This window comes from Rutidosis leptorrhynchoides, chromosome 4, assembly GCF_046630445.1.
Source record: "Rutidosis leptorrhynchoides isolate AG116_Rl617_1_P2 chromosome 4, CSIRO_AGI_Rlap_v1, whole genome shotgun sequence".
Classification (NCBI taxonomy): domain Eukaryota; kingdom Viridiplantae; phylum Streptophyta; class Magnoliopsida; order Asterales; family Asteraceae; genus Rutidosis; species Rutidosis leptorrhynchoides.
Genome location: NC_092336.1, coordinates 61,298,273 through 61,323,512, shown reverse-complemented (window position 1 = coordinate 61,323,512; position 25,240 = coordinate 61,298,273). Strand labels below are relative to the sequence as shown.

The 25,240-nt window shown below is 33.9% G+C and overlaps 3 protein-coding genes across 7 annotated transcripts; all 3 read left to right on the top strand.

Moving 5' to 3' along the window:
• The first annotated feature begins 1,921 nt into the window (after positions 1 to 1,921).
• On the top strand, positions 1,922 to 14,105 carry LOC139843689 (short-chain dehydrogenase TIC 32, chloroplastic-like). 2 transcript variants are annotated; one of them, XM_071833820.1, is made up of 8 exons: positions 1,922 to 2,075; positions 2,759 to 2,990; positions 3,186 to 3,265; positions 3,487 to 3,640; positions 13,070 to 13,148; positions 13,429 to 13,513; positions 13,612 to 13,658; positions 13,776 to 14,105. In XM_071833820.1, the coding sequence occupies exons 1-8, from the start codon at positions 1,967 to 1,969 to the stop codon at positions 13,938 to 13,940; spliced, it is 951 nt and encodes a 316-aa protein (XP_071689921.1). In that variant the 5' UTR covers positions 1,922 to 1,966; the 3' UTR covers positions 13,941 to 14,105. The 2 variants fall into 2 exon arrangements, with proteins under 2 accessions (XP_071689921.1, XP_071689922.1); XM_071833821.1 differs by having other exon boundaries at positions 1,937 to 2,075; positions 2,749 to 2,990.
• Positions 14,106 to 15,929: 1,824 nt separating this feature from the next.
• On the top strand, positions 15,930 to 21,809 carry LOC139843690 (short-chain dehydrogenase TIC 32, chloroplastic-like). Of its 4 annotated transcripts, none has more exons than XM_071833823.1 (9): positions 15,930 to 16,058; positions 16,794 to 17,025; positions 17,473 to 17,552; positions 17,665 to 17,815; positions 17,942 to 18,020; positions 18,587 to 18,671; positions 18,751 to 18,797; positions 19,233 to 19,430; positions 21,727 to 21,809. In XM_071833823.1, the coding sequence occupies exons 1-8, from the start codon at positions 15,953 to 15,955 to the stop codon at positions 19,392 to 19,394; spliced, it is 942 nt and encodes a 313-aa protein (XP_071689924.1). In that variant the 5' UTR covers positions 15,930 to 15,952; the 3' UTR covers positions 19,395 to 19,430; positions 21,727 to 21,809. The 4 variants fall into 4 exon arrangements, with proteins under 4 accessions (XP_071689924.1, XP_071689925.1, XP_071689923.1 ...); XM_071833824.1 differs by lacking the exon at positions 21,727 to 21,809 and adding an exon at positions 19,968 to 20,337; XM_071833822.1 differs by lacking the exon at positions 21,727 to 21,809 and having other exon boundaries at positions 19,233 to 19,673.
• On the top strand, positions 21,799 to 23,391 carry LOC139843688 (cytochrome P450 86A22-like). The gene has a single exon (XM_071833819.1). The coding sequence runs from the start codon at positions 21,799 to 21,801 to the stop codon at positions 23,389 to 23,391; it is 1,593 nt and encodes a 530-aa protein (XP_071689920.1).
• Positions 23,392 to 25,240: the final 1,849 nt, after the last annotated feature.

Below are 25,240 nucleotides of genomic sequence, written 5' to 3'. Positions count from 1 at the left end.
TAGAAAATTCGCTATATTACAAATTGTTACAATAACATTGACCACTCTCTTAAAAATGACTACGGTCTCTAAAGATTTAACTAATACAAATCTAGGACAAGAGAAAGAAAAAACTTAATCATATACTTAAAGTGTTGAACTCTTAAACAAGATAAACAAAAAAATTAATTAAATACTTCAATTATATTGATTATTGCACGGTGGAAGTGTGGCCATGACCTCCTTTTATAACCAAGTAAGTCATCCACACTTTCTTCCATTTACCAATGTATGACAAGCAACCATAACTATTATTTTAACCAAAATATAACCAACACAAAGCTCCGTCCCTAGTTCTAGTCTCGAGTCTAGCTGTGTTTGTCCTTTTTGTATTTCATTAGGTTTCTTTCATTTTAAGATGAAATGACGTTTTGTTATATAGTTATCGTTATTTAAAAAAAAAAAAAAAATTGTGCACAAGTATAGATTGATATGGGCCATATAATCACATATGTGATACTAAACCCAACCCAAAGGCCCATATATGCTCTATATATGTGGCTAAGCAAAACCAATTATAGTATTCGTCTACTTTTAAGAGCCAAGGTCTGCAATAGACAATTGGCCTTACTGTTCGTAAAGCTTGTTGAAACTTCTTTAATAAAACAGCTTCAATGAATTTTTCTTATAATTCTTTATATCAAACTAAAAAAATATATTAAATTTGAATACTGGCCCTAAGTTTCATAGACAGGACCAACAGTTCAGATCCATCTAGCATTTTAATATTATGAAAGCCATGTTCCAAATATTACAAAAAAAGAATAATAAAAGATACATGAATCAATCAGCAGAAATCATTAAACATCAAAGAATGATTAAATATACAAATATGAACATAGTATAAAACAGATATTCGATTTCGACCTGGATCAATTATGAATGTTATAATCATGGTCCAGTTGGCCATTGGGCCACAAAGATACTTTATTAAGATGCATGATTAGTAGTTTTTGCTAAAAGTTGAGTAATTATATTGGTCAAAAAATACTTGCTTAGTTATGAATTACTAAGCTACATTCAAAATTTATAGTACAAAAGAGTTTTAAAGATGAATAGAGTATAGTATTGATTTACTTCCACCTTCTTGAAGACTCAAGCTAGTACAGTGTTATAAAATAACACCACCATTAACCATGACTGTGACTTCAGACGCAAACGGTGTACTTTTTGGTGATGTGACAAGGTTAGTATTTGACCTTCGTTAACCCAAAAGGTCAAGTTTTTGTGTCAAATATTGGTGAATTGATGTGGTAAAATCTGATTGAAAATAGGGTGGGAAAAAATAATAATAAATATTAAAATTAATTGAATTATGTTTGGATAAGGGAATAAGTCACGCTCGTCACCAATTTCGTTACTTCACCGACGGACGCTTCCATCTATCGCCGGGTTAACTAGCGTCAGATCCATCACCCGTGTTCAAATCAGTTGACGCGAGCAATCTAACGCTGCGTTGCAGCTGGTTTAATGAAACCTGTTGGTTATTGTGTATTATAAGAACAGGGAAAAAAGCTTGTTGAATCACAAACTTCAAGTGTGAAGTTTTCAAAAATCAATGGTCAAAGTATGTGGAATTCTCATTCCCATAGAATCTTTATTCACAAGGAAAATAAGTTGTCACATGATTTAACAACTTATAAAACAAAGACTTCTTAGTTGGCAAATTGAACAGCAAAGTCTTGTTGTCAACTTTCAACATATTGTATCATGTACTTTTACATATTACATAGTTGCCCTCAAGTCATCTAGAAAAGGTCAAATTAAGGTTAGGTTAATCCAATATCATTTGAGTGTATATAACTGATACCTTATTGGCATAACTTTACACAACTTTCAACATTTATTTTTTAATAAAACACTAATAATATCCATCTTTTGTTTCACCTTTTTTTTCTCTGATTCTTAAAAGAAACAAGAAGTAAACATGCCTTGGTTGATTGCATTCAAAGGGAAATCTGGATTCTCAGCTAGAAACACAGCTGAAGATGTTACAAAAGGAATTGATGGACATGGCCTAACTGCTATTATTACAGGTATCTTTCTCTCATTTTTTTTCCTGTAAAAAAAAAAAAAATTTATTTGAGACTTTAATGTATTTTTGTTTCAAGATTTCATATGGCCTTTTTGTTTACCATTTACTAGAACAGAAGTCAACACATGAACTTTGAGAAAAATTGATCCTTTTGATGGGTTTAACGCATTAAGTGGCTAATGGATAGTGTTTCTACTTGTGTGATTTGATGTTTTGATCTTGTTAAGATTAATTTTGCTGCCTTTTCACCCTATTTTTTTTGTACAAAAATATTGAATAATTGATTGAAGATTACATTATAATAAATTATAGTAACAGAAAAGGAACACAAAATTAGAAAATGTGCATTTGGGTTCTGTTTTGATGGGGTCCGGTGACTTGTAAATACTCTATGATTCCTAAAAGACAGAAAACATTATTTGTCATTTTGTCCAGTTACTAGAAAATATTAATTCTTTTTATCTTGGTTATACTAACCAAGTTTAAAGTTCACCTTAAGAAACTTATAAGTGTCTTTTATGGGGACTTATAGCACTTGAAACCTCAAATCTCAAAACATTTAACTTGAATATATGTGGGTATAAACCAAAATCTCTTCAATAGTTATGTCTATAAATAGTTTAACACTTTAACATGCTATATAAACTATCAATTTTCATCGTATAATGAACTAGCTGTTTTCAGGGCCAACAAGTGGCATTGGACTAGAAACCGCGCGTGTCCTAGCTTTGCGTGGTGTACATGTAGTTATGGCAGCCAGAAATGTAGAAGCCGCTACAAAATGTAAGGAAACCATAATAAAGGGTTGCTCAACTGCTACCATTGATATTATGGAGCTTGATGTAAGTTCACTGGAGTCGGTAACAAACTTTGCGAATGAGTACATTTCCAAGGGTCTTCCCCTCAACATCCTCATGTAAGATCATATCTTTTTACTTGTATATGAAAGTCAATTAGTGTACAAAAACAGATAACGCCTCGCAGTTGACTGCACAATTGTTGGATTCATCTTTTGAAAAGAAGTTATAGTTTTGGTACTCTATAAGTTATATTTAAAAGATTATCCCTCATTTTATCATATATCTAATACACAATTCTTTGTGTTTTGTAGTGCTAATGCAGGGATAATGGCTCCTCCATTTTCACTTTCTAAAGATGGAATTGAGAGTCAGTTTGCAACCAACTATCTTGGTATAACTTAACTTGGATAATGTTTTTTATATCACAACATTTTTTCATTTTTTACAACAATAATAAAAATTTAACTAAGAACAACAACCACAAGCGCGGCTTGTGGCCTCACAAACATCCACGAAACTAACAAGGTTTAGCAAAACCCTTTACCCAAAAAACAAATTTTTTTTTTTTTTTTAATTGTAAATAAATTTCGTGCTTCCTTATAATGCATGCAGGACATTTTCATTTGACAAATCTGTTGTTGGATACAATGAAAAATACTGCTAAAAACAGTGGAAAAGAAGGAAGGATCATCTTAGTTTCATCAGAAGTTCATAGGCTGACTTACAAAGGTGGAATCGTATTCGACAAACTAAACGATGAAAAATGGTAAAATACCACTCTCTTAATCTTGTTTTCTTGGATTTTTATGTGTATAAATGGTCCAAGTCTTTGCCTTTATTAGTTCACAATAACTTGATTATGAACACTAAACTCTCAATAAACAATAGATACAAATTATATGAACAAAATTGAGAGAACACGAATGATATATAATATGAAAGACAAAGTAATCGTGCTTGAGAGATACAAAATACAATGAACATCGTACCCCTATTTATACAAGGTTAAACCAAATCTCCAAGATTTGGTTTCCAAAACTACTTGACTAAAAGATAGGAAAAGATAAACTAAAACTTATTAATATTCTAAACAAATCAGTGTTTATCTTCTAGAGATAATATCAAATCAAAACGTGATCTTCTAAATATTTATCCAGATCTCCAGAATTCCCATAGCTTCTTTACCAAGTAATTAAACCGTTCACACAAACAGATTCTGCAACTTGCATCTCCAGACTCTAACTTCCAGACTCTAACTTCCTGCAAAACATTTTGACTCATCAGATCTTATTCCAACAATCTCCCCCTATCTGATGATGTCAAAAACTACCCTTTCTACTTCTTCAGTTTTGCAAGCTCTTTTTCGATCAACCTACATTTGCTCTTCATTGACTTAATGCTCTTCAACATAAACAACTTACCTTCCAAATGTTTCAACAATTTAACCCGAAAAGGATGATTCTGTTCATTCGTACACCTAGTTAACAGTCCAAGCAACAAGTTAATGTCAGCACCTTCAAACTGCTCTACTCTAATCAGCATCCTTTGGTTTCTAGTCGTTTTAATCATCAGAGCATCTAAATATTCAACATAACATTCATCAATGAACTGCAAATGTTCTGGAACAGAGTATCTACCAACATGTCCTCTAAATCTTCTCTCTTTCATCTCCAAATTGAACATACTACAGAAAACTTCATAATCCTTCGAGCTAATAAAACCTTCTTCAAACACAAGATGAACTAAATTACAAACTTTCTTAAACACTTCATCAACAATTTCCTTATCTCCCTCACATCTTTGAATACAAACAGCCAACCCTCTCCATTCACAAAAACCAAGTCTCAAAATATGACTCACTTTCACCTTTATTCTTCTATCAGACAAATGGGTCATGGTTAATAACAAATTCACCTCAGTTTCAATCTTCACAATCTCAACACTGACAACATCTCCTTCATACCTTTTAAACCTAAACCTTTTATTCATCAAAGACCTCAGCCTCTCTTGAGCAGCAGCAATATCAAGAACACTTTCTTGACCACCAACTATGATTTGAGTACCACTTTCACCAACATCGGTTTGAACACCAGATTGATCAACACTAGCACCACACTCTTCAACATTCATTTGTACATCCTCACCTGTGTCAACACCATCACCTGTACCCATTTGACTTACATTTGCAACCACAACTTGAACATTTTCAACATTTTCTTGAGAAACTGCGTGATCACCATCATCTCTAACTTGATCACCATCATCTCTAACAACAATCTCATCTTCAACCATTGGAACAACTTCAGCATCAACAACTTCAGTTTCGATAACCTCAGCTTCAGTTTCAGTTCTTTCATTATCATTATTCTCCCCCTCAACCTGTAACTCCCCCTCAATATGGAAGACTCACCATCACCACCTGCAGCTAACCTCTTTCGTTTCTCCCCCTTTTTGACATCATCTTGAGAGAGAGCAGATAAGAATCTCCAAATTTCAGCTTGATCATCCTTAATAGACTTGATATCTGAGGCAAAACCAGCAAAACACTCTTTAATTTCTTCAACACCCTGCATCTTAGCCTCCAAACTGCTCAATCGATCACCAAAACCTGCAATATCACCAGAACCCTGTACAATCCCAACCAACCTCCTAACCTCCAACACCTCATTATTTGAAACCAAATTATTATTAAAGTTAGAATGAAGTTTATTAATTTGTGACTGCACACCCTGAAGCTTGTCATCAAACTCCTGAGCCATAGAAGTCAAAGCTTGAGAAAAGCCAACCTCTGTGACTGGTGCCTCAGCCTGCAATGTAGAACCAGTTGGGATTAATAAAGGTTGTATGTCCTCAACACTTACCTGTTGTGAAGTAGAGTGATCCTTGGACAAAGAAGTTATTGAGACTTGTACTTCATCCTGTGATCTGAATGAAGCATTGGCAGCCTGTGCAAGGATGTGTAAGGATTGGACATTTGGAGAGTGGAGTGGCAGACTGATGTCTGAGGTAGGTTTAGCCATAGATTGGTCTTGAGTTTGGTTTGATAAGTCCAGGATTGGGACTTGATTTAAGTTATCTGAGGGGGTTAATTCAGTAACTGTAATGAGGTTATCCAAGCTCACTATCCTAGATGGTTTAGGCTGGGTTAAAGTACTCCCCTCACCAACCTCTAGCAGAGGTGATGGAGTTGCACTTGCAGCACCTTGCCTAATAGATGTTTGATGTGCATCTATGGGTGCTGGAACAACTAGGTTTGCAGACATGTGAATATTCTCAGTATGAGCTGGTGAGCTCACAAGGTTGTTTAATGAAGAATTTTGTTCTTGAGCAGTGGGAGAAGGTGGGTTTGAATTGAGTGGGATTTCCTCATCCATCCCTTCTGCCTGCTCTGTTTGTGTAACATCATGGGGTGGAGTATACCGTTAATTCCAATGATACCAAAAAGGCTCTCGTTATTGGTTTTAGCCCCAATAAGGCTCTAGTGTGCGGTTCATCCGCGGGTTACAAGCTTGTGTATTCAAAGTTGTTCCCTGTTTCGAAACAACCACACGTCGAGTAAAATTACCGAGCCAACTAAACCCGGTGTCGGTGTAGGGCGGAAAAGATACTCGAGAATGGCAATTTGTACAATTCAATTCAATTCAATTCTTGGGTAACAACTTTGACTCTGATTGCTCAGAATCTGCAGGTTGGTCTGCACAGCCAAGATTGACCCAATGCATCATAACAGAAAGTTATCAAAAAGATTGACACAATCATTATCAAATTAATACTCCTGACCAAAATTTTAAAAAAAAAATTACCATTAACTCCCTTCATTAATACCAAATTTGACCCTTTTATCTTAGGAAATAGAATAAAGAAAAAAAAAAAAAAATTTAACCTAAAAATGAAATTTAAAAAAAACTTTATTTGACTGAAGAAGGAAACAAATTTATACAAAAAAAAATACACTTGAGTAAACTTTCCCAGACTCTGAACAATATTACGTCACCCAGACTCTAAGAAAATAATTCAGACTCAAGAAATATCATTACTGGACAACATTTCAGCTGATGGATTTAACATTCCAAGTTGTCCAAGAAGATAAAAATGCCTTTCTTCAGGAAGTGCTTTAGTGAAAATATCTGCCAATTGATCTTTTGTGCCAATATGTTTTAAAACCACTTTGCCTTTCTCAACACAATCTCTTATAAAATGATGTCTGATCTCTATGTGCTTGGTCCTGGAATGAAACACTGGATTTTCAGTAATAGCAATAGCACTTTCATTATCACACATGATTGGAGTTTTGGTTAATGATAATCCAAAATCCAATAACTGATGTTGCATCCAAAGCAATTGAGCACAACAACTCCCTGCAGCTACATATTCAGCTTCTGCTGTTGAAGTAGCAACTGAATTCTGCTTTTTACTTGACCAGCTCACCAATTTGCCACCTAACAATTGACAACCACCAGATGTGCTTTTTCTGTCTAACTTACAACCTGCATAGTCTGCATCTGTATAACCAATTAGATCAAACCCTGAGTCTTTAGCATACCAAAGACCCAGGTTAGGAGTACCTTTCAGGTATCTAAAAATTCTTTTCACAGCCTTATAATGAGACTCTTTAGGATCTGACTGATAACGTGCACACATACATGTAGCAAACATTATATCAGGTCTACTAGCAGTTAAGTATAACAAAGATCCAATCATACCTCTATAGGTTGATTGACAAGTTGGTTTTCCAGATTCATCTTTATCAAGCTTTTCAGAAATACTCATTGGGGTTCTTAAAGTGGAACAATTTTTAAAACCAAACTTAGTAAGCATATCAGAAACATAATTACTTTGGTTAATAAAAATACCCTCTTGACTTTGCTTAATTTGAAGCCCAAGAAAATAGTTTAGAGTACACAAATTACTCATCCTATATTCTTTTGACATTATATCTGAAAACCATTTTCTCAAAGTTGGATTAGTAGACCCAAAAATAATGTCATCAACATAAATTTGAACCAGTAACACATCACCTTTCTCCTTTTTGATGAATAGAGTCTTGTCAATAGCTCCTCTAGAAAATTTCTTTTCTAGAAGAAATGTTGACAGAGTATCATACCAGGCTCTGGGAGCTTGTTTCAGACCATACAAAGCTTTCTTCAACCTGTAAACATGCTTTGGAAACTTCTTATTTTTGAAACCAGGAGGTTGTTTCACATACACCTCTTCTTGCAAAATACCATTCAGAAAAGCACTCTTCACATCCATTTGAAACACCACAAAGTCTTTATCTGAGGCATAAGCTAGAAACAATCTGATTGCTTCAATTCTAGCAACAGGAGCAAATGTCTCATCATAATCTATACCTTCTTCTTGTCTATACCCTTGAGCCACCAACCTTGCTTTGTTTCTAACCACAATACCATCTTTATCAACCTTGTTTCTATAAACCCACTTAGTGCCAATTGCAGTTTTACCTTCAGGTTTTGGAACCAATTCCCACACATCATTTCTTTCAAACTCTGTCAATTCTTCAGTCATAGCTTCAGCCCAATCATTATCTGACAATGCTTCATCTACTTCTTTGGGTTCAATGAGTGAAAGAAAATTTGAGAAGAAACAATAATTAGCAATTGCAAAATCAGACACAGGTGTCTGAGATGAAGAACCAGTTTTAGGTAAACCAGTAGGATCTACAACATAATCTTCAAGATGCTTTGGAATAACAATATTTCTAGAAGATTTTCTAATAGGAACAACAGGATTCACAGTAGTATTGGAAGGTTGATCATCTTCATGAATAACAATTGGCTCATCTTCTTGTTGAACTTCTTCAGTGAGAGCATTATCTGCAGAATGTTTCAGTCCAGACAAATTAAATTCATCTGTCTCAGACTCTGAATCTAGAGTCTGAGTACTGTTACCAGAAATTAAATTTGACAATTCACCAAGTGCAGAATGCTCAGAACTAGAGGATTGATCCATTTCAATGGGACTTTCATCAAAGGAAACATTAATGGATTCTTCAATCTTCATCCTCCTCTTATTATACACTCTATATGCTTTAGACACAGAAGAATAACCAATAAACACACCTTCATCAGATTTTGGCCTCATCTTTTCAAGCTGATCCCTTTGATTCAAAATATAGCACTTACATCCAAATACATGAAAGTAATGAATAGTAGGCACCTTTTTATGATACAATTCATAGGGAGTTTTGCCATGTCTCTTCACAATTAATGACCTGTTTTGAGTATAACAAGCTGTATTGACAGCTTCTGCCCAGAATCTGAGTGCAACATTTGATTGACATAACATGGTTCTGGCTGCCTCAATAAGTGTTCTATTTCTTCTCTCAGCAACTCCATTCTGTTGTGGAGTTCTAACAGCTGAGAAATTTTGACCAATTCCAGATTCTTCACAAAATTCAATTAAAGTAACATTCTTGAACTCAGTGCCATGGTCACTTCTCAATTGTTTAACAAGAACACCTTTTTGAACCTGCTCTTTCTTGATTAAATTAATGATTTCTTCAAGAGCATCACTCTTTGCAGCTAAAAAGATAACCCAGGTAAACCTTGAATACTCATCAACAACAACCAAAGTGTATCTTTTCCCACCTAGACTACTAGTGTTCATTGGACCAAAAAGATCCATATGAAGCATATGAAGTGGATCACTAATAGTAGCTAGGGATTTTGAGGGAAACTTTGTTTTGGTTTGTTTACCCATAATGCAAGCAGAACAAGGTTTATCTTTCTTGAAAGGTTGCTGAGGCAAACCTCTAACAAGCTTCTTTTTGGAAAGCTCATTTATATTTTTAAAATTCAGATGAGATAGCCTTTTATGCCAAAGCCAATTAAGTTCTGGAACAGACTGAGAATACAAGCATGTTTCAATTTCAGAATCAACAGAATCCAAATCCAGCATATACACATTTTGAAATCTCCAGGCAACAAGAGTTGGTCTTCCTTTAGGATCATAAATAATTCCAGCTTTCTTTCTTATTCTGATCTCACAATCTTCATCAGCAATTTGACTCACACTTAGCAGATTATGCTTTAACCCTTCAACTAAAGCAACTTTCTTGAATGACACACTTCCAGCAATAACAGTACCATAACCAATAGTTTTTGCAACAGAATTATCACCATATCTCACAGAAGGACCCTTTTCTTCTACAAACCCTACAAGATGCTCTTTGCATCCAGTCATGTGTCTTGAGCAACCACTGTCTAAATACCACTTATTACCCTGCTACACAAGACACAAGCAAAAGAAAAATGATTAAATCTTAGGGGGAACCCACTTTGCAGTGGGTTCAGATGGAGTGTATTTAACTCTCCATACAAAAGCTTTGTTACCAATCCAGATCAACTTATCCATCACTGTTTTCAAAACACCTTTATTTTCACAAACTTTAGGTTTCCATACCTTTTTGAAATTTTCAGGAAAACAAGATGATTTTGAGAATTTTTCTTGACCCTTTAATCTTTCACTAAGCTTTGAAATTCTCCTTTTCAGTTTTTTAATAGTCTTAGCCTGTTTTGACTTTGACTTTCTTTTAGTTGACCATTTAGGATCTGGACAAGTGACACTATCAGAAGATGATTCAGTATCACTTATGCTACTTGATTCTTGGGTGTCAGATTCTAGGTCAGAACATACACTTTCACTTTTAGAGACTAAACTGTTAGAGTCTGAAGGTTTCAATAGTTCAGACTCTGATGGATTTCTACAGTCTAAAATTATAGTCTCTGAAGGTTTAACAGGTTCTAATGATTTTACAAACTCAGTTGATCTTACAAAAGCATTAGTTAAAATTTTTCTCTCACCATCAAATTTTATAAAAGTATTTGGTAAAATGTCAGGCTTAAATATAATAGGATCAACTTTCACATTATTATCTAATGTGTAGTTTTCACCAAGTATAGCTTTGACATCATTTGGTACTTGCTTAGCAATAGCATCAGAATTCTTTTTGGAAGAAACACACCAAGATTTGCAAATATTTTCATAATGGTTTGCCTTTTTAATTGATCTTCCTAATTCAGTATTTAACCGTTTAGTTTCTTCTGAATATGCCATTTTGTATGTGTCAAGTTCTACCTCACATTCTTTTAATACTTTAATTTCAGCATCTTTATCTTTGATGGTGTTCTTAAGCTCAATGATCTGTGTTCTTAACCTGTCACTATCTTCTAAGCACCAATTGAAATCAAGCAACAAATACTGAAACATTCTCACTTTTTCATTATTAAGATAGTTTACAAAGTTTTGTACCTTATAGGCAGAACCTTTGTTACAAGTAGAGTCTTTATCCATCTTCTCAATAGCTTTCAAATCTTCCTCAAACTTGCTAGACTCACTATCCTTTTCAATTATAGCCATCAGACACTTATCCTCTTCATCATCAGATGATGAATCTTCATCTTCCCATGCTTCTGTGTACAATGCTTTCTCCTGTTCTTTATTCTTCAACTTTTCTGCTTCACCTTTCATCTTCTTGTACTTGAGTTTATACTTTCTTGCTTTGTCAACAGGTTTGTTGAAACTTGAACCTCCTTCACTCTTGGACCAGCAATCAGCAGCTATATGACCTACCTTGCCACACTTGAAACATTTAGCTTTCTTTGGATCAAAAGAACTCTTGCCTTTACCCTTCTTAAAACCAAACTTCTTCTGCTCAATCCTTTGAGTCAAAAGAGCCACTTGACTTTCCAGATCCTGAATCTCCTCATCTACATCAGAATCACTATCATCAGAGGTCTCATCACATTCAGAATCAACCCTACTAGAGTAACTAGAGAACAATTGCTTGTTCTTCTTAGTAGTAGCTATCAATGCAGCTTCTGGATCTTTAACAACTCTCTTAGCATTGATCTTGTTCTTCAACTGTGATTCTTCAAAGTTTGACAATATGCCAAACAACTCACTTAGTTCATAAGTGTCTATCTTTTCACTGATTACCATTGATGTAATCACAGATTCAAAGTTTGAAGGTAACAGTTCAATGAACTTTTGACACAACACTTGTTGTGTTTTCTCTACACCAACACTTTCAAGATCATTAATCAGAACCTGGAATCTTGAATGAAGATCACTCAATGATTCTTTAGGCTGAGCAGCAAAATTTTCATAACACCTTATCAGATTCTTTTTCTTCTGAGTCTTAACAACTGTGACACCTTCATAGTCATTAAGCAAGAGATCCCACATAGCTTTTGCAGTTTTAGCATGACTGATCTTCCTGAGAATTGGAACAGTAACACCATTACCTATAATACTTCTTATCTTGCTATCAAGCTTGAACTTTATGGCTTCTGCTTCTGTCCACTTATCTCTTGGTTTTTCACGAAGATAAGCAGGTTGAGCAGAAGCAGTACTTGTAGCAGGAACAGCTTCAACCATTGTACCAGGTATAATAGGTCCTACTGTAAGGACTTGTTCAGCATCTTCATGAATCGAACCAAGAAACCATAGAACTTTTAGTTTCCAGGTTGCAAAGTCTGTGCCATCGAAAATTGGCACTCCTTTACCAGCCATAACTGGAGTTGGGATGGTACTGGAGGACATCTTTGAACAATATATGGATCGTTTTAAGATTACCGAATTGGATTTACACCAAACCCGCTCTGATACCAGTTATTAGTTCACAATAACTTGATTATGAACACTAAACTCTCAATAAACAATAGATACAAATTATATGAACAAAATTGAGAGAACACGAATGATATATAATATGAAAGACAAAGTAATCGTGCTTGAGAGATACAAAATACAATGAACATCGTACCCCTATTTATACAAGGTTAAACCAAATCTCCAAGATTTGGTTTCCAAAACTACTTGACTAAAAGATAGGAAAAGATAAACTAAAACTTATTAATATTCTAAACAAATCAGTGTTTATCTTCTAGAGATAATATCAAATCAAAACGTGATCTTCTAAATATTTATCCAGATCTCCAGAATTCCCATAGCTTCTTTACCAAGTAATTAAACCGTTCACACAAACAGATTCTGCAACTTGCATCTCCAGACTCTAACTTCCAGACTCTAACTTCCTGCAAAACATTTTGACTCATCAGATCTTATTCCAACAGCCTTCCACTTCTTGGGTCCCAGACATTCGACGAAATGAAGATGATAATTAACCTTAATAACGAATGTTTCTTTCTAACATCCATCGTTAACTTTTCAGTTACAATAGTTTCTATGCTTATGGACAATCAAAGCTTGCTAATATTCTACACGCGAAGGAGCTAGCAAGGCGCCTTAAGGTAATTATTAAAATCATTTTGTGTTTTTACACCATGTTGTGAATTATGCAACAGAAAGTTTTTACACCATGTAATCAAAGAAAACAGAAAGAAAAATGACAAATTGTCATCATCTGTATTCTGTTAATCTATTAAGATTAATAATCAGTTTAACAAATGGTATCTATCAAGACTCCATATTTAACAATAACAAAAACTCGCTCAAGTTCTTCGTTTAGTCAAAATTTGGCTTGTTGCTAATTAGTGTGGTGACAAGTGATATGCTTATCTTTGAATACAGGAAGAAGGGGTGGACATTACTATTAACTCTTTGCATCCTGGAGTTATTGCAACGAATCTTTCACGTCACTCGAGCTTTATGTCAGGTAATATCCATGTATTTCGATTCGGTCTATATAAAATTAAAAGTATTTATTTCTTGTTCATGATGTTAACTTTTATCTTTGATGTTTTCTAAACACAGTTTGCTTATATGGACTCTTCAAACACCTTCAAAAGAATATCCCACAGGTTTGTTCTTTTGCATCTTTTTAGAATATAATTTGATGGTCTCAGATTAACTAGAAGCAAGACTAATAATATACAAATGTCAGTGGTTAATTGGCTGTTATCTGTGTCGGTTTTCAGGGAGCTTCAACGACATGTTACTTGGCGTTGAACCCGAAGGTAAAAGGGGTTAGCGGTGAGTATTTCGCCGATAACAATGTGGCGAAACCGAGTGGTAAGGGCAAAGATATGGAGTTGGCCAAGAAACTATGGGAATGTGGTATGGAACTCACCAAATCAAAGTGATTCACATTTTGTGTTTCTTGTTATGTAATATAGTCCACATTTTGATTCTTTTATCTTTTCAATTAATTGTCTTTGTGAATTTGTGAATATTGGATGATTGTTTTGATGTTGTTTTTGTATGTTATTTAGAACCTGGAGTGGTGTAATGTGCATGTATCATGTTATTTGTGGTGTACAAATATGAGAAATATTCCTCTTTTTATCATTTTGATTGTCTTTAGCTTCCCTCCTTTTTTTTTTTTTTTTTTTTTCAATAATCCATGAAACAAATTGTATATGTGAAGTGATTGAGATGTGAAAAATGAAAGGTTATATTTAGCAAAGAGTGTCAAAAGATCAAACTTTTCATTTTTAGTATTTTTATCTATATAAATGTTTAATCATTCGATAGTCAATTTAATTTTTTAATTTTATAACATTTAAATGACAAATGATGCTAAATTAACATATAATAATACTCGGTACTAAATAACAAATGATACCCATTTGTTAAACAAATAAAATATTGCCTTCCATTCGGGAGTGGATCCAGAAACTTTTTTCGATGAGGGCAAAATGTAAAATTGAAAAAAACGTCAACTTTAACATAAAAATACATTAAAAATATTTCGATCATCAGGGCGGCCGACCCCAGTTGCGCCCCCTCCCTCCGCCCCCTGCTTTCATAGTTTCATTTTCACTTTTCTCTCAAATCTGAGAAGAGAAGTTGTTAATGTATTTTTAAGATCAATATGTATATGGACTAAAACTATATAAATCTAAAAGACTAAAGTATAATTAAGAGAAGTCATTTAACGAGCTATAATAAATATTTAATTTTCAATTATGATTTATTCTCATATAACTTTTTTTGAGAAATGTTAAGTTTATAAAAATTTTAATAAAAGAAACAATGAAATGATTAGTCAGAAATATGAGGGGTTGATTTGATTGGTGGGACTTAATTGCCAACTTTTATTATTTATTATTTACATATCACTTGTATTATTTTATTAACCTTTATATACTAAAAGAGATATATTATTATTATTATTATTATTATTATTATTATTATTATTATTTATTTTTTTATTTATTTTTTTATACTAAAAGAGATGGAAAATGTTGTAGTTTTAATTATATTTATTTATAATTTTGAATTTGCGTTCACATTACAAATGGTCCTTCAACTTTGTCTATATTTTCACAACGGTCCCTCAAATTCACACTTTTTAAGGGGTAAAAATTGTAAATATATAATTTAATTAAAATATAAGAAACTTATTCCACCCGAATTTATAACGGGTCCTATCTTCTCGCTGGGTGCGAGTTAAATTTTTCAGAGACCACCGTTCAACTCGGAAAAATCTTACGAACCCAACGGGACTAACTACACGCGAAACGGCCACTTCTCAAAAAACGCTAAACACAACGACAACATGTATCTTCCCGCTCGACACGTGTTAAATTTTTTCGAGGGCAGCGTCAGACTCGAAATAATTTTATGAACAAAACGATACTAACTACGTTCGAAACGGACACTTTTAAAAAAAAAAACGCTAAACACAACGACAACCCGTATCTTCCTGCTCTAGCAAATTAAATTTTTTCGCCAGCACCATTAGGCTCGAAATAATTTTATCAACAAAACGAAACTAACTACGTTCGAACCGGACAGATTTTAAAAAACACTAAAGACGACGACACCAACAAGTACGCATAACAGATGGTCCGTTTTCCCTTCTGTAAATAAAACTGCGTTAAATATGAATACGCCAGCCGAAAGCTCCCGCCGCATCGCGCGGGCCGGTCCGGACTAGTTATTAAATAAAATAAGTCAATATAAAGTTAATAAAATAAGTCAAATTTAACGGAAATTGTAGTTACTCCCTAATAATAAAGAAAAAAAAAAAAAAAAAAAAAAGTACGGAGTAAAAAGAGAAGGAAAGACGTTTTATTATTTAATTGTAATTGTATCATTTGATTGATTTTGGATTTATTATTATTATTATCAAATTTGTAAGACTAAAAAAATGTGGTTTTTAGGGAGAAAAGGGGCATCTGGGTTTTCAGCTTCATCAACAGCTGAAGATGTCACAAATGGAATTGATGGAACTGGTTTGACCACCATTGTTACAGGTGATCTTCAATGCATTTCTATCCTTTACTTGATGTAATTAAAATATTTCACTTTCTATGTGTTCTTTTAAAGTTCTAATTTTTTAATCAACTATTGATTTATCGATTTAGAACTTAAGATTCACCAAAAGGAACTAATTAAATAAAAAGGCTAGGGTTTATTCCTTTTAGGATTAGAGAATGTGTGATGTTTGTTACTTATTTTATAGATGTGGCTATGATTGTATTTTAATTGCTGGATCATAAGTTCAAGGTTGTGTGTAAAATTTGATATTTTTAGTATCAAAAGCTGAACTAAGTTTTGTTTTTGAAGTTTCGCCTTCAAAATTTACCCAAATCATTTAGATTTAGATTTGGTATATCAAAGTCATAGATTAATATTTTATTTTATTGTAACTTATTAGAGTCTATAAAGTCAAATATTGACTTTTTTTTGGGGGGGGGGAGAAAATGAGCTTTTAGTACCTTGGAATTTGATAGTGTATCGTTAGCAATTGATCGTGTTTGGGTATAAGCAGTTTGTTTTGCTTCTATAAATGATCCTTGATTTGTGATTACTCTTTTTGTAACATGACGTAAGCCTTGACTTTTGTGGTCTGAACTTTGGCGCGCACATGGCCTTTAAGCAATGGAATATTTCTCTAATCCTATTTATATATTGACTTCTCTATCTTTAAAGATTATACCTATTTTTATAAGTAGCTATACGATTGTTTTGTGTTTTTGTATATCCAGGAGCTTCAAGTGGTATCGGGTATGAGACGGCACGAGTCCTGGCATTGCATGGTGTACATATAGTTATGGCAGTAAGAAACACTGATAGTGGCAAAAAAGTGAAACAAACTATACTTGATGAAATTCCTACTGCTAAAGTCGATGTAATGGAGTTGGATCTTAGCTCTTTGGCATCCGTAAAAAGTTTTGCTGCTAATTTCATTTCTTCGGGCCTTCCTTTGAACATTCTTATGTAAGGAACTGCGAATTAGCACTTTTTCTAAGGTCTAGTATCTCAGGATAGCGAGTGGTTGGGGCCCTGAGTTCATTGCAAGAGGTCTCAGGTTCAAATCCTGTTTAGGACGAATAATTTGTAGTAGCCAGGGAAGGTTGGAAACAGGAAGGGTTGGAAACAACCAGGGAAAGGTTGGAAACAGCCAGGGAGTAATCCTACTGGGTTGCGCACATTAGAGTATGTGGTCGGATTACTCGCCCTCGCTGTGGCCCGAACAGGGAAAACCTTCTACCTTTTCTAAGGTCCAGTATCACGATTAGTTATAAAAAAGATCATATTGGATCCCAATTTTAAGAACATCAGTATTCACTTTAGCGCTTATGCAACCCTTAAAAACGAGTGCTATTATATTTATCATGCTTTTCTATTGTAGTAACTTTGTTTATTCTCTGGTATTGTTGGAAGTAACAATGCAGGGGTTATGGCTCCACCCTTTACACTTTCTAAAGACAATATTGAACTACAATTTGCAACCAACCATTTAGGTATGATGTTGGGACTTGGGATCATACTATCATAGCTTATGTATTTAAATTCTATCATACTTGTGATGCTACAAATAGAGTTACATGATGTAATCAATGTGTCGATTATTAGGTCATTTTCTTTTGACGCAACTTTTACTCGAGACCATGAAAAATACTTCACATGAACAGAAAAGGGAAGGAAGAATAGTCAACGTATCTTCAGAAGGTCACAAATTTGCATACAAAGGAATTTATTATGATCAATTAAACGATGAATCAAGGTTCGCAAATGAAATATTCTTTCTATATAGCTATATTCTTCGTAATATCATTAATTTGGCAATGCGCTAGTACGCACATGCATCCATTACTTATATAAACATGTATGTTTGAAATCTGTTCTGTAGTTACAACGCTCTATACGCGTATGGACAGTCAAAGCTAGCCAACATTCTACATGCTAAGGAGCTAACTAAACACTTAAAGGTGATTGTGATGCTTATTAGGGCTGTTCAAACGGTCGGGTTGTGGGTCATATGGTTATTTTGGTTTGGGTTAATCGGTTTTAAGATATTATTTGAACCGCCCAATCTCCAAACCGAAATCAGACAAAACCCAACCAAACCAACCGAATATGGAATCGGGAGACCGGTTTGGGGGCCGTACAATTAAAATGTTAAAATGTTAAAATGCTAAATGCTAATGCATCAGCTGTAAATAAATTAAAATCATAAAATTTCAGGTCACCATTTCTAAGCTATATGCAAAACTATATAACACAAGATTTAAATGAATTAACCATCACAATGTAACATACAAACAATGATATTGATATACCAAACAAAATTGAAAAACATATTTGAAACTTAATATCACTAATTAAAATGTAGCAGAAACAATCAAACAAAGCAATGAACAAAAGTATTTTGTTTTTTAACAGCAGTGAACAAAAGTAGTAAATGTTGATTCTTTGGTGAAATTGAATACACATGGGATAATACTTAGTTGATTATCAACCTATACGGTATAATGTTAGTTCACTCCAAATACAGGAAAACGGGGTAAACATAACCGCAAATGCTCTCCATCCTGGATCTATCGCAACTAATCTTCTACGTTACCATAACATTATTGATGGTAAAACACAAATCCCTTTTAACTTTTGCATCATTACAAATAGATTTTTGTTCAAAATATTGTATTGTTCTTGATTCAGGTGTGGTCGATTGGGTTGGAAAGTACTTCTTGAAAAGCATCCCACAGGTTTGATGATTGTTTAAGCGTAATCATCTATCTTAACTAGAGGGGGACGATAATAACCCATATACTTAAATCATGAATGGGTCAATTTGGTTATGCAGTTTTATCAGTAGCTGGTCAACTGGGTAACATCAGAATATTCAGTCAAAAAGAGACGGGTCAAATGGGTCGAAATCAAGTTTTTGATTCATATACGTTACATCCTTATAAACTTTTTCACTAGTAAGGTTAAATTAATATAAAATCATATGTTTTTGCAGTTGTATGTAATTAAATTAAACAATTATTTATAAAAAAATCATTAAAACAGCTTTTGGACAGTAAATATTGCAGTTGTACTTACGAGTCCATTTCGACAAACCCACCCATTTTCCCACCTTTGATCTTCACTGAAGAACACTTCAAGAACATAATTTTCCTTCATTCCATTTGATGTAGGGGGCAGCAACTACATGTTACATGGCATTGCACCCACAAGTTAACGGTGTTAGTGGTGAATACTTTATGGACAGCAACATAGCCCAGCCAAATTCGTATGCTAAAGATGCAAAATCGGCTAAAGAACTATGGGATATCAGCCTGAACATGGTAGCTCAATAGGTAACGTTAAACAAGGCTGCTTCAATGTTTCACCTGGTCAGAATTAGTCTGTAAATGTTGTTAAATGTTCGTGCACTGTTTCTGTGTTTGTATGTTGAATCTGTGTGATATCTAAAACGGATGTTCTAAAAATACAATATGTGCCAACTGTGATGTTTTCGTGTAGATGCTCATTTTAGTGTAGACCTCAAATATAACACGGATGTCAGGGTTCAATATCTTGACCCTATATCTTAATTCATAAATATATGATATGTATTTAGTTAACCATTTCATTTTAGTACTTTTACTCAGATGTACGCAGCTTAATTGAGTTATCCTAAGACTGTTTATGACCCTTTTCCTGGCTACCCAAAATCTGATGTGAGTGAGGTTTGAAGCCGAGGCCTAATGTAAATATATCATGACGTTAACCATTAAGTTATCTTGTGATGGTTAAATCTTTATACGGCGTTTGCACAAGTCCATTTACATAAAGACTATTTGCAAATTAGGAATTATAATATATAATTTTTGGTCCTGAATTAGTAAGTATATGCTTTACCTAACTTCAATAAAAATCATATCTTGTAGATGAAACTTCTGTCTGATGTAGATATACAAATGATGATGGATGAAATTTGAACTGACCACATCTTTGACTTATCAAAACCGCTTCAGCAAACATAACATGACAAGAGTGAGGGTTATTAATAGAATCGAGGATATATCGAATGTAGGTTCTTTTTTAGCTTGCATTTAAGTTCTAAGTTGGTGCCTCACCAAACCCGAACGGGGGGTCTCCATCTCGCGAGTAACTAAAAACGATCTCAAAATTCAAGATTACGACTCGGCATCGTCTCCAATCTATGAACATCAAAGAAAATGACAATTAAACTCTGATTTAGATGATGCTATAGGATGTGTTTCAAGAACTGGTTCATACTTAGTGTTAAACAATACAATAATGATTTTATTAGTTTGTGTTTTTGCTCTGTTTTCAAAAACATAAGCATTTTTGAGGCTTTATAAAATAAAATAATGTAGAAGTGGTGTTTAAAATTGCATTGCAGGGACTGTACCAACCAATCTCATTTACTTCACTTCATAATAATCATAATCATAATTATTACGTAATTACTGTATTATATATTATTATTAATTTCCACATAATAACTGGCTTATACTGTTATAGAAAATATGAGCTCTCATCATGTTGAGTGCTAGGAAATATACTATTAATGTCTACACTTATTGAGGAAATATTATATTAGGTACAATTATTATACACTCAAAATAGTTTTAGTTAGTTGAAACGCCAAGTTAAATAAAACATGCTAGGAGATATACGTTTCTACAATTTGCTACATTTAAAGTAATGAAATCTAGACTCTTTATATTTAGATGATTCTCATATGAACATGAAATTGAAATTAGGAAAATTAATTGGATCTGGTTTTTTATACCATCTGAAAATGTTGAACCGCTTGAATCAGTGTCATCTTAAGCCATGTAAATTCAATAGTAGCTTTGATGATGTATGCATGTAAATGTATGCATGTACAGATATGTGTAGCAACTAGCAACAACTTATGGTGGCATTAATTGTACCTTCTTCCTACTTGTTTTTTATAAATTTCACCAAATGAGTCTCAACTTTGTTAAATGAGAAAACATTAAAACACCTTTGAAACATAAACCAATCCATTTTCATCATCTATCTTCATCTTCTATTTATATGGGTTGTAATAACTAGTTACAACACATCAATGGCTTAATTTCTTCTATAAATCCCTTTTCTTCATCTTTATTTTCCGCAATCTCTCTCTAGCTGCATCGCTCGGTAAGAAAAAAAAAATTATAGTTTTCACGTGATTTGTTTGAGATAACATCTGTACATCAGACTAAGATGCTTCTACGGACCCACGACCTCTCCCCCTGGTCACCTCCCAAGTCAACCCGGTTAGACTGCGTATATCAGACTAAGGGACTCATGAGCTTATGAGCTTATATGTTAGTAAATATTGTTGGCCCTAAAAACGATCCTACACCCCACACCCAATTCGGGATAGACTAAATAGGAAAAACTTTAAACCGTTTATCTGCTTTTCTTTACAATTAACTGCACGTGATGGGTTTTGTTTTTTTTTTTTTTTTTTTTTTGTGTTTATGAAGTTACAACTTTAGTCCTTTTTAGTTTTAGTTAATCACATTGTTAGTACATCCTTTTGGCCTGTCAACACGTATGGTTACGAACTTTTAGTTGGACATATAACATTTGCTTGTCTAATAAGTACATTATACACTTTTTTTTCCTTTTAGTTGATATAGTTGTAATTGCATGCCTTTTTAGGTTGTGGATGTTATCTCGTGTAGCAAGGAACACTGAAGTTTTGTGTAGACTAAATTTGGTGAACGGCATCATATGGACTCATCAACTCTATTACTGATTTTACTAGCTATTGTAACATATTTCATATGGTTCAAGTCCATCGTACGGCCATTAAGCGGTCCACGTGTATGGCCTATATTTGGTAGCTTACTCGGCTTAATCCAAAACTCGAACCGAATGCATGATTGGATTGCTGATAATCTTCGCACGTGTGGTGGCACGTACCAAACTTGTATCTGTGCGGTCCCGTTTCTAGCCGGACGGCAAGGTCTAGTGACCGTCACGTGTGATCCAAGGAATCTTGAGCATATACTCAAGGTAAATTTCGAGAATTACCCTAAGGGTCCTACGTGGCATGCTGTTTTCCATGATCTACTTGGAGATGGGATCTTTAATTCAGATGGTGACACGTGGCTGTTCCAACGTAAGACGGCCGCACTTGAGTTCACCACACGCACGCTTCGTAAAGCCATGGCTCGGTGGGTGAGCCGAGCCATTAAGAATCGGTTTGTCCCTATATTGGAAACAGCTCAGCTTGAAAGGAAGTCTGTTGATCTACAAGACCTTTTGCTTCGTCTGACTTTCGATAATATTTGCGGGTTGACTTTTGGAAACGACCCGCAAACGCTGTCCCCGAGCCTACCCGAGAATAGCTTTGCATCGGCTTTTGACCGAGCCACTGAAGCCTCTTTACAACGATTTATATTCCCCGAAACGATATGGAAGTTGAAAAAATGGCTTGGCTTGGGAATGGAAGTCGACTTGAGCCGAAGCTTAAGACACGTGGATGAATATATGACCAATGTCATTAATACACGCAAGCTCGAGTTGTTAACTAATACAGACGGTGGGACCCAACATGATGACTTGCTGACTAGGTTCATGAAGAAAAAGGAATCTTACACGGATGCATTTCTAAAAGACGTGGCACTTAATTTCATCCTAGCTGGACGTGACACGTCATCAGTTGCGCTTAGCTGGTTTTTTTGGCTAGTAATAAAAAACCCTAGAGTTGAACAAAACATTATAACCGAATTGTGTACTGTCCTCGTGGAGACACGAGGATGTGACACGTGTAAGTGGCTCGTAGAGCCACTAACATTCGAAGAAATTGACCGATTGCTTTACTTGAAAGCAGCACTATCGGAAACACTCCGTCTCTACCCCTCGGTTCCACAAGATTCGAAATATGTAATTAATAACGACGTGCTTCCTGATGGGACATTTGTTCCGGCTGGTTCCTCGATCACTTACTCGATCTACTCAATCGGACGAATGAAATATATTTGGGGAGAGGATGCCATGGAATTCAAACCGGAGAGATGGTTATCGAACGAAGAAGTAAAGTATGATAAGAAAGATCAATATAAATTCGTATCGTTCAATGCTGGTCCAAGAATTTGCTTAGGGAAAGATATGGCGTATTTACAAATGAAGTCTATAGCGGCAGCGGTGTTGCTTCGACACCGGCTCTCTGTCGCGAGTGGCCACCGGGTTGAACAAAAGATGTCAATGACATTGTTTATGAAGTATGGTTTGAAGGTGGATCTATGGCCAAGAGATTTGAAGCCAATTGTTGAGAAAATTGGTAAAGTTGATAGCACGTGTTTGGCACATGATGGGTAGTTATGTATAGAGTAACTGCTAAAATGAAGTTTGTTAAAATACAATGTTGATGAATTGTTAAATTGTTTTTCATTATTAATTAAAATATAAAATATACTGTAATAATTATATTTCGTAGTTATAAAACCAACGTTTGCATGTAATATTGTTTTTTTGAACATTAAAGTAGTGTTTCTATGAATAAGATTTCATAATATTTTGGTAACATGGTGTTAGCTTAAAAGATATCAAATTTACAGGGCCGTCTCAAAAATTCGAAGGCCCAAGGCGAAAATAAAAATGGGCCTTTGTATACGTTAAAATTTTATATACAGAAAAAAATATAATATTAAAATTTATCAATACGAAAAAAGATATCAAGACATGCGTATCAAAATATATATATAGTAAAAATTTTGGGCCCTTCAAAATTTTTAGGCCCTAGGCGATCTCCTATCTTGCCTATGTCTAAAGACGTCACTGCAAATGTAGCAAACTGCATGATGAAGTTACGAAACAGCTTAAAAGTAGAAAATTGCCGTATTTAAAAAGTACTCGAAATAAGATGTGATTGTTACGAAAATTACATGTATAGACAGTTTTGTTAAATAGTATAGTCAAATATGGATGACACATATATTAATATTTAAATATTGTACAGTGATAATTATGTAGTATATATATGTGTGTGTGGTGCAGAGATAAGTGTGCAGAGATACAATTCTTAATATAATTTTCACATATACTTCTTTCATATTCTCTCTTTTCTTTAATTAGTATTCTATAGCCAAAAACCAGACCACTAAAGGTAGTTATAAGCCTACTGAATTATAACACGTTATCAGCACGAAGTGCTCCGTATAATCAAGGTTTATCTAAGAAAGCACAAATCACTAATCAAGGTAATAATAATAAAAAAAAAATTCTTTAACGATATCTTCTATTATTTATTAGTAAGGTAAATATTATTATCATCATAACTAACATTTATATTTATGTTATATATGGTCGGTTATACCGCCTGAATTATATTTCTGTAATCTAACTTTTATTAACTTCACTAACATTTATATTTATGTTATATATGGTCGGTTATACCGCCTGAATTATATTTCTGTAATCTAACTTTTATTAACTTCACTAACATTTATATTTATGTTATATATGGTCGGTTATACCGCCTGAATTATATTTCTGTAATCTAACTTTTATTAACTTCATTAACATTTATATTTATGTTATATATGGTCGGTTATACCCCCTGAATTATATTTCTGTAATCTAACTCTTATTAACTTCACTAATATTTATATTTATGTTATCTAACATTTATGATTACTTATGCAATTAATCATTATTTATTTTATGCATACTAATGTTTATTCTTAAATTTATTATTTATGCATAATATGTTTATTTTATTAATCTTCGTATTTATACTAAACATATTTATACTAAATATATTTTATAGTAATCATGTTTATACTAATAAAATTCTTTTATTAAAATTATTATTAATATAACGAGTACATAACAGTCGTTAACGTCAGCTAACGACGTTACAACGGTCATATATACATAACGGTTGTTAACATCAACTGACGACGTTACAACGACTATATTTTTTCAAATATAAAATAAACATCTCCGTTTTCACATTTTCACAAATCAATCTTCATTTTCTCAGATTACCACTCTCAAAAAGTTTTTGTAAAGATGATTCACACAAGGATAATTTTTCCTATTGTATTGGTCATATTAACTATCATCATTGTTGCTAATATACCACAGGGTGAACCTATATTCTATCCTGCCCTTGTGGTTTTATTATTTATAATCATACCATTATTCTGTTGTTTGCTACTTATGA

What these genes read in the sequence shown, in the direction of transcription:
- LOC139843689 (XM_071833820.1), top strand. Translation starts at nt 1,967, where the DNA reads ATGCCTTGGTTGATTGCATTCAAAGGGAAATCTGGATTCTCAGCTAGA. An exon ending in AGCTAGCAAGGCGCCTTAAG is followed by an intron (nt 13,149 to 13,428) that starts GTAATTATTAAA and finishes CTTTGAATACAG; the next exon opens with GAAGAAGGGGTGGACATTAC. An exon ending in TCACTCGAGCTTTATGTCAG is followed by an intron (nt 13,514 to 13,611) that starts GTAATATCCATG and finishes TTCTAAACACAG; the next exon opens with TTTGCTTATATGGACTCTTC.
- LOC139843690 (XM_071833823.1), top strand. Translation starts at nt 15,953, where the DNA reads ATGTGGTTTTTAGGGAGAAAAGGGGCATCTGGGTTTTCAGCTTCATCA. An exon ending in CTTCCTTTGAACATTCTTAT is followed by an intron (nt 17,026 to 17,472) that starts GTAAGGAACTGC and finishes TATTGTTGGAAG; the next exon opens with TAACAATGCAGGGGTTATGG. An exon ending in TCTTGAAAAGCATCCCACAG is followed by an intron (nt 18,798 to 19,232) that starts GTTTGATGATTG and finishes CATTTGATGTAG; the next exon opens with GGGGCAGCAACTACATGTTA.
- LOC139843688 (XM_071833819.1), top strand. Translation starts at nt 21,799, where the DNA reads ATGGACTCATCAACTCTATTACTGATTTTACTAGCTATTGTAACATAT.